At 45.2% G+C, this 12619-nt stretch overlaps 1 protein-coding gene across 1 annotated transcript; it reads left to right on the top strand.

Annotated features, from left to right (window-relative positions):
* Positions 1-3592: 3592 nt before the first annotated feature.
* Positions 3593-9628, top strand: LOC143280417 (uncharacterized). Its single transcript, XM_076585054.1, has 3 exons — positions 3593-4693; positions 5495-5641; positions 9124-9628. The coding sequence occupies exons 1-3, from the start codon at positions 4390-4392 to the stop codon at positions 9306-9308; spliced, it is 636 nt and encodes a 211-aa protein (XP_076441169.1). The 5' UTR covers positions 3593-4389; the 3' UTR covers positions 9309-9628.
* The last annotated feature ends 2991 nt before the right edge of the window (positions 9629-12619 follow it).

Genomic DNA, 12619 nt, shown 5'->3' with positions numbered 1-12619 from the left:
ACACAAATAACCCCGAAAGGTATCTTCCTGCTCAAACTCACACATGGATAAATCTTATTCAATCTTTCCCCAAGAACACACACACACACACACACACACACACACACACACACACACACACAGGGGACCAAAGAATGGGTCACGGTTTTCCTCAAAAACCGGAGGCAAGCAGTGGAAGCCAGTGAATGGAGCAGTCAGCTGGCTCAGCAGTTTCACAGATGTGCGTTCCGGAGAACCCCAAGGATCAGTACTGGGACCATGCCTCTTCCTTGTGTATATTAACGACCTGCCTGAGAACTTATCATCGAAAGCAATGCTGCCGGTTTGCAGACGACACTGCAATTTTCAAAGTACTGAATACTGACTCGGAGCAGCACGTCACGGTGACGTCACCCAGGACCATGCCGCCCAGCTACGAGACCTCAACAAACTTGCTGAGTGGGAGAAGAGCTGGGACATGGTTTTCCATCCTGGCAAATGCAACACCTTGATCGTGACCAAAAGCAGGACTGAACCCAAAAGAGCATGATTATGCGCGGCTCCACGGACCGAAACACTACAGAGGGTATAGACTCCACCAAATATCTAGTAGAAATCACGTCTACTGTAATGAAAGACCTGAGCTGGAGAAAGCATATCAGTTGAAAACATCTGCCCCAAAGCAAACAAGACCTTAGGCTTTTTGAGGAGGAACCTGAAAATTAGTTCCCAGACCATCAGGGAACTAGCGTACAAGTCCGGGCCGGGCATTTGCCGCCCGGGCCATCCCGGAGCATTCGTCATCAGTCTGGGATCACTACCAACAATTTAACAGGACATTGATCTCCTCAAGGCAGTCCGCCAGAGACGATCAGCCAGATTTGTGCTGAGACGCTACACCAGGCAGAACACCCCAAGTGTATCAGCAATGCTACAAGATCTTGGATGGCCTCCCTGCAACAACGCCGCCAAACTGAACATGCCACTGTATTAAATCAAACATAATCATGTAAGACTGGACTCACTGAAAGCAAAGCTGGTGTCACCACCACCACGGCAACGACGCACCCACACTGAGCAACTGGAGCAAATCTTTTGTAAAAACTGAATACAGGCAGGCTGGTTTCCTCCCACGCCGTACCATCCGGGATTGGAACACCATGCCCCAGAGAGCCGTGGAGGACAGCTCACTCTGGGCGAAACGGTTAAACCAAGGTATGCCTGTTAACAAGTATCTTTGTACTAGTATTTTTGTAGTCCTGTTTTAATGCATTGTGTATTTCATATAGTTTTGGTCTTAGATGTGATGGCATTTTTTTCTATCTGGTTATTTTTTTAATGTGCGTGCGTGCGTGCGTGCGTGCGTGCGTGCGTGTGTTTGTGAGGGTACAGTGATCTGGTACGCGTGTGTAAGTGTGTTGGCATCAGTGTCAGTATACCCGAACAGAATTCTATGTTAGAAAATAAGAAATATCTTAATGCTCATGCAATTTTCTTTTTAGTGCAGTTGATATTTAATGTCAGCGTGTGTGTGTTTGTGTGTGATTGTGTGTGTGTGTTTCAGTGTAAGGGAGGGACATCGATATTTATACACACACACACACACACACATATATATAGGGGTGTGTGTGTGTGTGTGTGTGTGTGTGTGTGTGTGTGTGTGTGTGTGTGTGTGTGTGTGTGTGTGTGTTTTATGAAATGCATTTTGTTTTAATCTAAGCCTAATTTACTTCATAGCTTTTATAATCTGATTCATCTCTTAGGTGTGCTTTTTCATTCATATGAACACACTGGATGTTTCCATTGTCAGATAGCGGTTGATGTGTTTTTTAAGGCATGTTTATACTGAGTCTACTGGATGATGTAAGGCGCTTTGAGCAGCATTGGTGCCGCTGGATATCGCGCCATAGAAAAACTATGTATTAATATTATTATTATTATTATTATTACCTGCTGTTCTCTATCACATGGTCCATGCAATATGAGATTATCTATTCATTAGTTGATATTGTTTTACTCTCTCTCTCTCTCTCTGAGTCTCCCTCTGTCTGTCTGTCTCTCGTTCACCTGTGACATTTTTATTCTCATACTATTTTATATGTTGAATTATGCTTCCATTGGCAATGAGCATCCCCCTATCCCCCCTCCCCCCGGTTACTGCAATGCGTTTTTTGTTGTTGTTTTTTTTTTACTAGACTTACTGTTATATTCACATTAGTATAGTATTTTTTAACATACACAATGTATGCTTAAGTGTGTATAAGTGTGCGTGTGCGAGAGAGAGAGAGAGAGAGAGAGAGAGAGAGAGAGAGAGAGAGAGTGTGTGTGTGTGTGTGTGTGTGCGTGTGTGTGTGTGTGTGCGTGTGTGTGTATGTGTGTGTTCTGTTGGTTTGTTTGTTTTTGTTGTTGTTTTTTTTAATATGTCGATTTACCATGCTTGTGCCTGTGTGTGTGTGTGTGTGTGTGTGTGTGTGTGTGTGTGTGTGTGTGTTATTTTTACCATGCTTATGCCTCAGTTTATGTCAGTAGTATAGTATTCGCATTCTATGACTTTAAGTAGCATTGTGTAGTGCATGCAATGACATATATAATGTTGTTTTGTGCAGTGTAGACGATGTTTCAGGGCGGGGACTGGATGAAAAAAAAAAAAAGCGCGCCAGTGCTTATATATTATCCTCGATAATAAATAAAAAAAAAGGTCTTGTCTTGATACCGCGGTGCTGGTGGGACTTTCCCCCTCTCCCTTTGAAAACCCGGAAGAAGGAAAAGGAACAGGCCACGAGCCCTTGCAGTGATTTGATACTGAACTTCTGCACAGGCGTGTGACGAACGGTTCTTTTTTTCGTTTTTGTTTTTGTTTTGTTTTTGACTGACATTTTGGAACGCCTTTTATTTTGCCTTTGAGAGAGAAATGTGTTTGAAGCAATTGTTGCATCATGTGAGTTTTTTTTTCTCTCTCTCTGTCTCCCTCCTCTGCCCTTCTCTCCTTCTCTATCAGTCTACCAGTCTAATTGACTCTGTCTGTCTGTCTCTCCGTCCCACTCTCTGTCTCTCTCTCTCTCTCCAAAGTATCAATCACTACTTTCACCCCCAGACTCAAACTGTCCCCAGATGAGGCTGGGGAAAGAGTGTACATACTCTGTTCATAGATGTGGCTCCGATGCAAGTCAGTTACACACTATGATTATACACGGTCTGTCTCTCTCTCTCTCTCTCTCTCTCTCTCTCTCTCTCTCACACACACACACACACACACACACACTTCAGGACAGTGAACTCATAAACGCACGCACTTGAACGTTTGCAACTGTGTATTCACGCTACATTTTGTGCTCACTGTGACACTGTGACTCTAGTCTGACCGCCGGCGAGTCATATTTACGCAGATCAGTGTTAATGTTATAGATCAATAGTCATTTTGACACAACTGATTGGGGCACAGGATGCACAAGGAAACGGACAATTTTTACAATAGAAATTACAGATAAAACCATTATCCTTTATATTGTGAGGGTAATGTTACAAAGGAGGGGAAAGAAGAAAAAAGGCAAGCGCCTTTGCCCAGTGCCCCCTCCATCAAAAGCGCAGTGTCCAAAACATTCCGTCGACACTGTGTGTGTGTGTGTGTGTGTGTGTGAGGTCGGCGCAATTATGCGACACTCGTACGGAGAGAGGACAGTCTGAACGGACACAGCACTAACAGTTCTATGGTGCATGGAGCTTTGACTGCTGGCGACGTCAGCGTTTCGTTTCAACCGTGGTAACTTACCATTTTCGTGTTAACTTGTGTCCAACTTTATGATCGATACCAATATCAGAACTTAATCTTCTTGCAGTTTTACGGCACTCCGAGAGTGTTAACCAACGATACCCCTTCCATTTAATCTGTATTTTTGCTTTTGTTTTAGTTTATTTATTTCTCAAAATAAATTTCAATCACCGCTGATCAACTGGCGGTTTTGGAAAAAAAAGAAGTTGAAACCTCGGGCACTGAGAATCGGAAAGGAATAATTTATGTGTGATTTTGACACATTAATTCTGAAGACATGACAGCTTCAAGCAGTTAACTAGACGACGCAGACGGACGTATACTTTAATGCTGCAAGAGAGGAACCAACAGAGCTATCCGTCGACTGACGCAAACCAGCTATGTGACGCGGACGGAAATCAGACAAGGAAGACAAAAAGTGGCTGTATACAGCATAGACACTAGAATTCCCTATTTCCAGCTGGGCTTGACTGGCTGGGGCACGGAACATTTTCATTTTCAGTGCCGACACACCGCCAGTCTAGAACTGAACACATCAAAATTCACGATCAGTGTAAATCGTTAAAACAGAGTCGGAGGGCGAGAAAATAAACAAACAAACAAACAAAAAAAAAAAAAAAAAAAGACGAACAAAAATCAGAATGCAGTTCGCCTTTTCATCACGTCACCTGGGCTACAAGATTGGCCTGGTGTCTCTGTACATCGTCACCATTCTCTTCCTCGTCGGCAACTTGACCCCGCAGTGGCTCCACTACTCCAAGACCGAGCTGAACGTGCCCATCAAAGGAGGAATCATCAGGTACAGGGAGGTCTCCGCCTTCTCCAGCGTCCTCACGGGATGCTTCAAGGAAAGGATGAACGGAACTTACAATCCCCCGTTGTCCGGGTTCTTCTCCAGCGACTCCAACACGTGTGGTACTGGCTTCTTCGTGAAGTCCGCTGGGGGTGAGTCTGTCATGAGCCGTGGTGGGTTCTAAGTGAAGGGCTTGGGGGTTCGGGTTGTGGTGGTGGGTGTGGTATGGGGTGTCGGGTGGGTATTTAACTGAAGTGATACTATCATCATCTTCTTCGTCGTCGTCATCATCATAAGTCACTCTCTCTCTCTGTGTTGTTGTTGTCATTGGTGTTTCTTTTTCCAATTTCTTTTTTTTTTTTTTTTTTGTTCTCGTTTTAGTCCTTCACTATATTCATCGTCATCATCATCATCATCATCATTATCATCGTGTGTGTGTGTGTGTGTGTGTGTGTGTGTGTGTGTGTGTGTGTGTGCAAGTGGACATAATCTCAGTGTTCGCACCAGGAACAGGAATATCGGGACCAGATTTGTTTCAAAATCTATCATACAATTCACCAGTTATTTTTGTTTTTTATGTTATCTTATTTTTATTCTTTATATCTCGGCACAGTTTCAATGTCAATAAAGTTATATTGAAATTCGATTTCATCCATTTAAGCCTCTTCGGCCGACTAGTATATTCAGATGCAGTTCTGCTAATTTTGAAACCTCAAGACATTGTGCTTGTTCTCTCTCCTTCACTTCAATTTGTTCACCTCATCGTGTAACCTCCTGAGTAACCTTGACACAGTGTCATGGTCACTTGTGCAAGGACGCTCCATTTATACTTACGACGATGGTAACCTTTTCATGTGTTCGGTATCAGGTTCACCACAGTGTGGACTACAGTGTCAATGCACACACCGTGAGCAGTTGTTACGACACTGACATTTTGTTTTCTGTCTTTTCAGGTGGTTGGGTGCATGTGTGCCAAGCTTTTGAAGTGACAGGTGCACTGGTACTCCTGTTGGCGTGCATCTACACCATCAGGGTCAACTTCTGCAAGTCTGAGCTTGGACCCAGAAGGCCCTTTGTTGAGATAGCCGCACTGGCTGCCGGTATGTGCGTCTGTCTGTCTGTCTGTCTGTCTATATCTGACACGTGACGCCGTGACACCTGGCCGCTTTTCTCCTTGACCTCTGGGCTTGGTCACGTCATGACCGCTGTGCGAACCACTGTTGGCACGTTTTTGTTGATCCAAGGCCCGTCATATCCAACACTCAGCTCACATGACACAGCTGGGCCAACAGCAAAGTGAGAGCTGTATGATCTTTTTTCCCCCATTGCAATGGGAAGTCATTTACAACTTAATCTTTTGTGAAGAACTATGACTCTCAAACTAAGAAGCAAGATTGCACTTGGTCTTAGTCAGTGCTGCAGCCTTGGGGGCTAGTTGACCTTTGGGGACCATCCCAATGCCGTCTGTTCTAAAAGACCCTTGGCCGGGAGAGTGTGGGGTGTAACTTGGGCAAGACGCCCACTATGATCAAATTCTAGCCGAGAAAGTCGGGACAGAAGTTGCTTCCTCTGCATACATGATCCACTGGCGGTAACAACCACGTATGTTGTCGTAGTTGTCGCGGTTGCGCGTCCATTGCTGGACTGATGTCTCGATCCGGACTGGCTCTAGTCGCTGGTATCCTTGCTCTCGATCGCAAAGCTCAGTTGTTTGTCACAGTGAAACACAAACAGCATTTCAACATCGCTTCAGCAGCCACTGCTTGGTTCTCGACGGTGAATCGGAACCGGAAATGACGTATACGTTTTTTGTTGCTCTTTTTCGCTTGCTACAACAAGGTTTGGCCAGTTGGGAGCCCCTCTCAATACACACCCACATACGTACTTCTTTACCGGCTCTTTTCGAGTGACGTTGTACGTAGAGCTTAGGGTTTAACCTTTTCAGTACTGTTATGATGCCCGTGTACCCTTCCATGCCAGGGAGTTTCAACAGTTTCAGACGGTTTGTCAAGAAGGCGTCACTGCGTTCGGATGAATACGCCGCGGCTACACCACATCTGCCAGGCAGATGCCTGACCAGCAGCATAACCCAGCGCGCTTAGGTCTTGAGTGCATGCACATAGGCTATAGTTGTGATGCATATAACCTGTATATGTGTACCTCAGTATCCGAGTACATTTATTCTACAGCATATTGCCAGGGCCGGACAACACGCTCGTTGCCGTTTGGTTCTTTTTCAGTGCGCCGATTGTGCGCTGCATTCGGGTAGTCGGTTTATCGTTTCGTCCGAATGACTAGACGCTCAGTTCGATTTTCCAGTCAAACGTAGGAGAAAGGGCGAGAGCGGGATTCGAACCCAGATCCTCACGGACACTGTATTGGCAGACGAGCGTACTAACCATTCTGACACCTACAGTGATGAGTGAAGAAGTTTTAACAGTGATTTAAATGATTTAAAAACCGGCTAAAAGTTCGCGAAGACCACTCACATAACGCCTCATCTGTCGGTGTGCTCAACGATCGTTGTCTGTGTCATGATCTGGATCAAAAGAACCGCTGAATACATACAGGAACAGTATGTTTGTTTTTTTTTGTTTTTTTGTTGTTTTTTTTTGCTGCCCCATCATCTGCACCGTTTCAGTGGCATTACTCCCACGCCGCTCATTTAGATTCCCCCATACACGGCCACACCCGGGTTCGTCCGTCGCAGTTCCAGCGTCGGCAGTCCACAGGGAACCATCGATGTTAAGTCGCCAGGAGGCCACACACCAGAGGAGACCCTGCACTGCTGCTGAGTCACTTCGGTGGTGTTCAGTGGTGCCTGTTCTGTTTTAACGTACTTAGGACACCACCTACTAAGCCCCCTACTAACGACAATAATGGCTTAGTCGCGGAGCCAGACTGAGTGAGCGTCCCTCCCAGAGTGGAGACCGCCACCACATCCCTCAAACAACAGCCCCTCCCATGAATCTGCCGACACTGAGGCCATTGACAAGACTCCCCCCAAGCACGGAAGTGGAGGGGTATCAAAACTGAGGTCACCATGAGAGCAGGGCATGAAAGGCCACAGACTTTGAGACTATTTTGTTTATATTGATGACGATGAAGGAGCAGGAGGATGACGATGATGATGACGATGTTGCTATAGAGGTCCATTTTGGTTTGGGACTGCGTAACAAGGCTGTACTCTACGCTTCCTGTCATAATGATATCCCGGCGTTAACCAGGCCCGAGAGATACAGACACTTGCAGTGTTGGTCAGGTAATTAGAGCAACACACCCAAAGACGCATCCTTGAAGCGGATGACACTCGACTGTGTGGTCCCAGTCTCCCCATTTAAGCCCACAGCACACTCAACTCTGGGTAGGAGCCGGCCACGGGCCGAAAAACCCACCTCCGCTGGGATTCGAACCCGCGTCCTCCCAGCCGTCAGTCCGCGACGCTAACCACTTCGCCACGGCGGCTGGTGGAACAGTATGTTTAATACCTTACGTGTTGTGCTCTTGATGAAACGTGGGGAAGAAAAGCTTGAAAATGTTCGGATTGTGCTCAAACTGCATCACTGAGAAATTTGCCTGGAAGGTTTTCAAGAGTCGTGTCCCTTCCGTAATCGTTAAAACTTGAAAGTTTGAAGATCCAGTTTGATGAGTTCTGATGATCGAGCACTGCTTGGGCACAGGGTGGGGCGAACTGTTCATTTTCTCAGTGGTTGTCGTATGATCGACATTTTGTTAGTCGACGTCGATCTGAGGGTCCCGGGTTCGAATCACGGTGATGGCGCCTGGTGGGTAAAGGGTGGAAATTTTTACGATCTTCCAGGTCAACATATGTGCAGACCTGCCAGTGCCTGAACCCCCTTCGTGTGTATACGCAAGCATAAGATCAAATACGCACGTTAAAGATCCTGTAATCCATGTCAGTGTTCGGTGGGTTATGGAAACAAGAACATACCCAGCATGCACACCCCCGAAAGCGGAGTATGGCTGCCTACATGGCGGGGTAAAAACTGTCATACACGTAAAAAGCCCACTCGCGTATATACGAGTGAACGTGGGAGTTGAAGCCCACGAACGCAGAAGAAGAAGAAGAAGAAGTTAGTCGACGTGACAATCTTTCTGCCGAGCAAAACAGCTTTGGTTTGGTTCATGGTACACCGCACTTGCTGTAGGATTATCAATGTCATGGTGTCCGCTTCCTTTTGACATTACTATGTTGAGATGAATTCCGACAATCAACAATTTCAAAGCCAAAAGTTTTGAAGTCGATGTTGACTTCATGTCTGAAACAGATTATCGTAATTTTTTTTATTATAAGAAAAGATACTATCATTAACAAAATATATTATCACTTTTTTTTCCATTTTAGACGTTCCTTTTTTCATTTAAAAAAAAATTATACTCGTGACATGTGACATTGGAACATCGAAATGGCGCTTTCCATATTTTATTCGTTGTCCGACAACTCAGTGATTCACTAGTACTTTTATCGTTCATTCTGTAACGTTTGGTGTGATCTTTAGAATCTTGACAGGGACATACCCTTTAGTTGCCGTGGGATTTTTAACGTTCTTTTCCTTTCCAGGAGTGCTGGGCTTCCTAGGCAGCATCATCTTTGTGGGCAAGCTGGGCAGCACGGTTAGGGGCAGCCAGCACTACTCCTTTGCCTGGACCCTCTTCTTCACCATCTTCACCAGCATCCTCCTCGTTGTCAACGGTGTCGTCATTGCCTTCTTCAACCGAACATCGGCTTACCAGAGTTTGCAGTGAATGTCCTTTCTTTCGTGGGGCTTCCATTTCATGCTTATGCTTGTAGACCGACTGACAGTTACACAAAGGTGTACTCTTATGTTTTGCGTGCCCCAACCCCCTGTTTTCATTTTGTTTTTTTTTATTTTATAGTATCTGTACTTTAACAGAAAAATTTAGACGTTAAAGTGTTAAAAAAAAAAAAAAAGATTCACAGAGATAAACATGGACTGACACACAGACGCATATGCACAAACACTCGCGCGCGCGCGTACACACACACCGCACACACACACACACACACACACACACACACACACACACACACACACACACACACACACACACACACACACACAGAGCGTCTTAATGAAATTTATGTTTCTGTTTATTTACTCGTTTCAAGCAGCATTATACTGTCAATGGTAAATCTCTTCACTGTAAAGCTAGTCCACGCCAATGACTGTTTCATATAGGCCTAAAGAAACAACAACAGAATGCGCTCACCCACACGCACTGACACCAACACGTGCACCCACACATACACCCCAGGCTCACCGGCACGCACCCACACTCCGCGCGCGCACCCACCGTATCATCGGACATGTATTTGTTTCTGTTTGCGGCTGATATTAATTCAGTTTTTCTTCCCGTGTTTAGAGAGAAGAGCTCTTGCTCTGTGTACGTTTTGTTTTGCTTGGAAATAAAAATTTGAAGTTCTCACACACATGTTGATTGTTCCTTTTATTTACATGCTTCTGTTTCTGTATAATTTGTCGTCTGCGCCACTATTTTACGCTTGAAAAAGCGAAAGTGCTGAAACCTATTCACGCATGTTATTATTATTATTATTATGAATTAATCTGCTTTTTGAAGCTTCAGTGCTTTGTGTAAATGTGTACTCTGAAGTTACACAGTGTTTCCAAATTATTTGTGAGTTTGAAATGCGGCATACCTATTGTAGCCAACTTGTCTGTGTCAATAAAAGGAAAAAAAAAAAAAATCAATTCACCTTTACCATTCACTTCTTCCATCCACTTGAATCTTTCACTTATTGCACGGGTATACTAGTTAGTTGTGACAAATGCGTGTGTTCTTAGCATTCCATTCACAATACAGACTTCAACGCGGATAAAAACAAAAAAACTATAAAAAAAAAAAACCGCACTCACGCACGCACGCACCCAAATCACACACAGACACACCCAGGCACACACACACAGGCACACACACACACACACACACACACACACACACACACGAACTCTACCACCGGTTTCTTGTCATTTTGTATGGACGCACGAAACGATTTTGTTTTGCTCAGTCTCCGTTGAAAAGTACCTGCACAGGCTTTGACAGCAAACTCGTTGTCATCAACAAGGCGAACATCACACACTGTCACGAACAACAAACGACACAAACATCTCATGTCAAAACTGTGTCCTTTTCCAGGTCATCCGTTCGAAGATGACGTGAAACATTAAGTACTGTGTAAAACATATCTGACAGGATCGGATTAGTTCTGTTTAAACAATCCAACAGAAACAAACAAGAAACACACACACACACACACACACACACACACACACACACACACACACACACACACACACACTGGCACACACACACACACACACACACACACACACACACACACACACACACACAAGCAACACGATAACAAAGTAGAACACTCATCACATGTGCAAATGAATTGTGATACTTTCCCCTTTTCATCGGTCACGTGTCTCACCTTACATACATGACCATTCCTTGTTATACCCGTATTTAGTTAAAAAAAAAAAAATCATAAACGTCTTGGGTGGGGAAAAAAAGCCGTAAGTCGACTGATTTTAATACTTGCAGGTTATAAATGTACACGGTCACTGCATGGCATTATGACGAGGTGCGGACAGATTATTCCAATCGACAGGACGCGTTTTCATAAGGGTATACGACTTGGTATAAAGAAACATGATTTTGAAGCACAGAAAAAACAACAACCTGCCTTTGTCACTTTTCTCTCACTCTCATACGGCTCATGCGTACGCGCTCGGCGGCGCGCGAGCACGCACACACACACGGCCTGCACGCGCGTGCACGCACATAAACACACCGCACACACATACATGGCTTACACGCGCGCGCGCGCGCGCACACACACACACACACACACACACTAGACGGAAACTGTGACACGTGCACAGAAAGAGGCAGATACATAAAAATGTACAACCCGGTAGAATGTACCAGTCGAGTTGCATAATTATATATCTGCCTTTTCCCGGCGTTCCTGTTTCGTTTTGTTTGTTAAATACGGAAATGTTTAGCTTTCTGCATGTTTGACCGACTCATTTTAGACTGAGGGTGGAGTTTTTGTTTGTTGTTGATATCGTTGAGCCGGCGCAGTAGGGAAATTCAATCCTTACGAAGTTTACTTTCATTTCCTTTTCGACCAGATCCAGCTGGAACTCTTTTCTGCTGCTTCTGCCATTGCACTGGGAGCCCTTGTCCTCTCTCTGCCAGAAATCGACAGCTGTTTCATGAGGTTATACGCTCACAAACCCTCTTCAGTGCACCAGTGTCTATGGCAAGGACTATGGCATGGAACTTGAAGCCAGATTGTCTCAGGCTGCTGGCTAGACTAGATGCTTCTTGGTCTTGTAGATGTGGGCTTCCTCCATTCTGCTTTCGTCAGTATGGCACAGTGAGCTCAGTCAGAATCACTTGTTTCGTTGCCTTGGTGTGCAGTATTTTGTCAGGACTCATGCAGCTCTTGCTGATGATTTCCAGGTGTTTCTACCCCTCTAGTGGGTCACATGTGCATTCCAAATCTTCGGCACCACTGATCAAGCAGCCCACGTTTCCATGCTTTGGATGTCACAGCTGTTCCTGGCCAGTCTTTATTGCCTAGTTCTGCAAAGAGGAACTCTACTGGAACTTCTTGTCACAGTGGGGTTGGTGCTCCTTGGAGAGCGCTCACCAGGTGTGCAATTTCTTTTAGCACTTGGTTGTGCCTCCATGTGTACCGTCGTTGGCTCAACGCCGCTTTGCATGAGCTGAGGACATGTTCCACTGTTTGTTTGCCGTGGCAGAGTGGGCACGCAGGGTCCTCTGCTTTACCCCATTTTGTATTCGAGGGAAGGAGGGAAGGAGGTTGTACAGAGATCGTAGGATGAAGTTGGTCCTCAGAGGGAACACAGCTGCAGACGCTACACCCTTAGTTCAAATTAGTCAGACAACACACGCATTCTGAAAATTCCTATTTCTGAATGATAAAGGTGCTACATTGATGGGTATAATCATCGAGAAAAGTGAAACGGAAGTGAAAT

The sequence above is a fragment of the Babylonia areolata genome, chromosome 3 (assembly GCF_041734735.1).
Source record: "Babylonia areolata isolate BAREFJ2019XMU chromosome 3, ASM4173473v1, whole genome shotgun sequence".
NCBI classification, from domain to species: Eukaryota; Metazoa; Mollusca; class Gastropoda; order Neogastropoda; family Buccinidae; genus Babylonia; species Babylonia areolata.
Note: the sequence above shows the minus strand (reverse complement) of the source record. Positions and strands in the feature narration are given on the sequence as shown.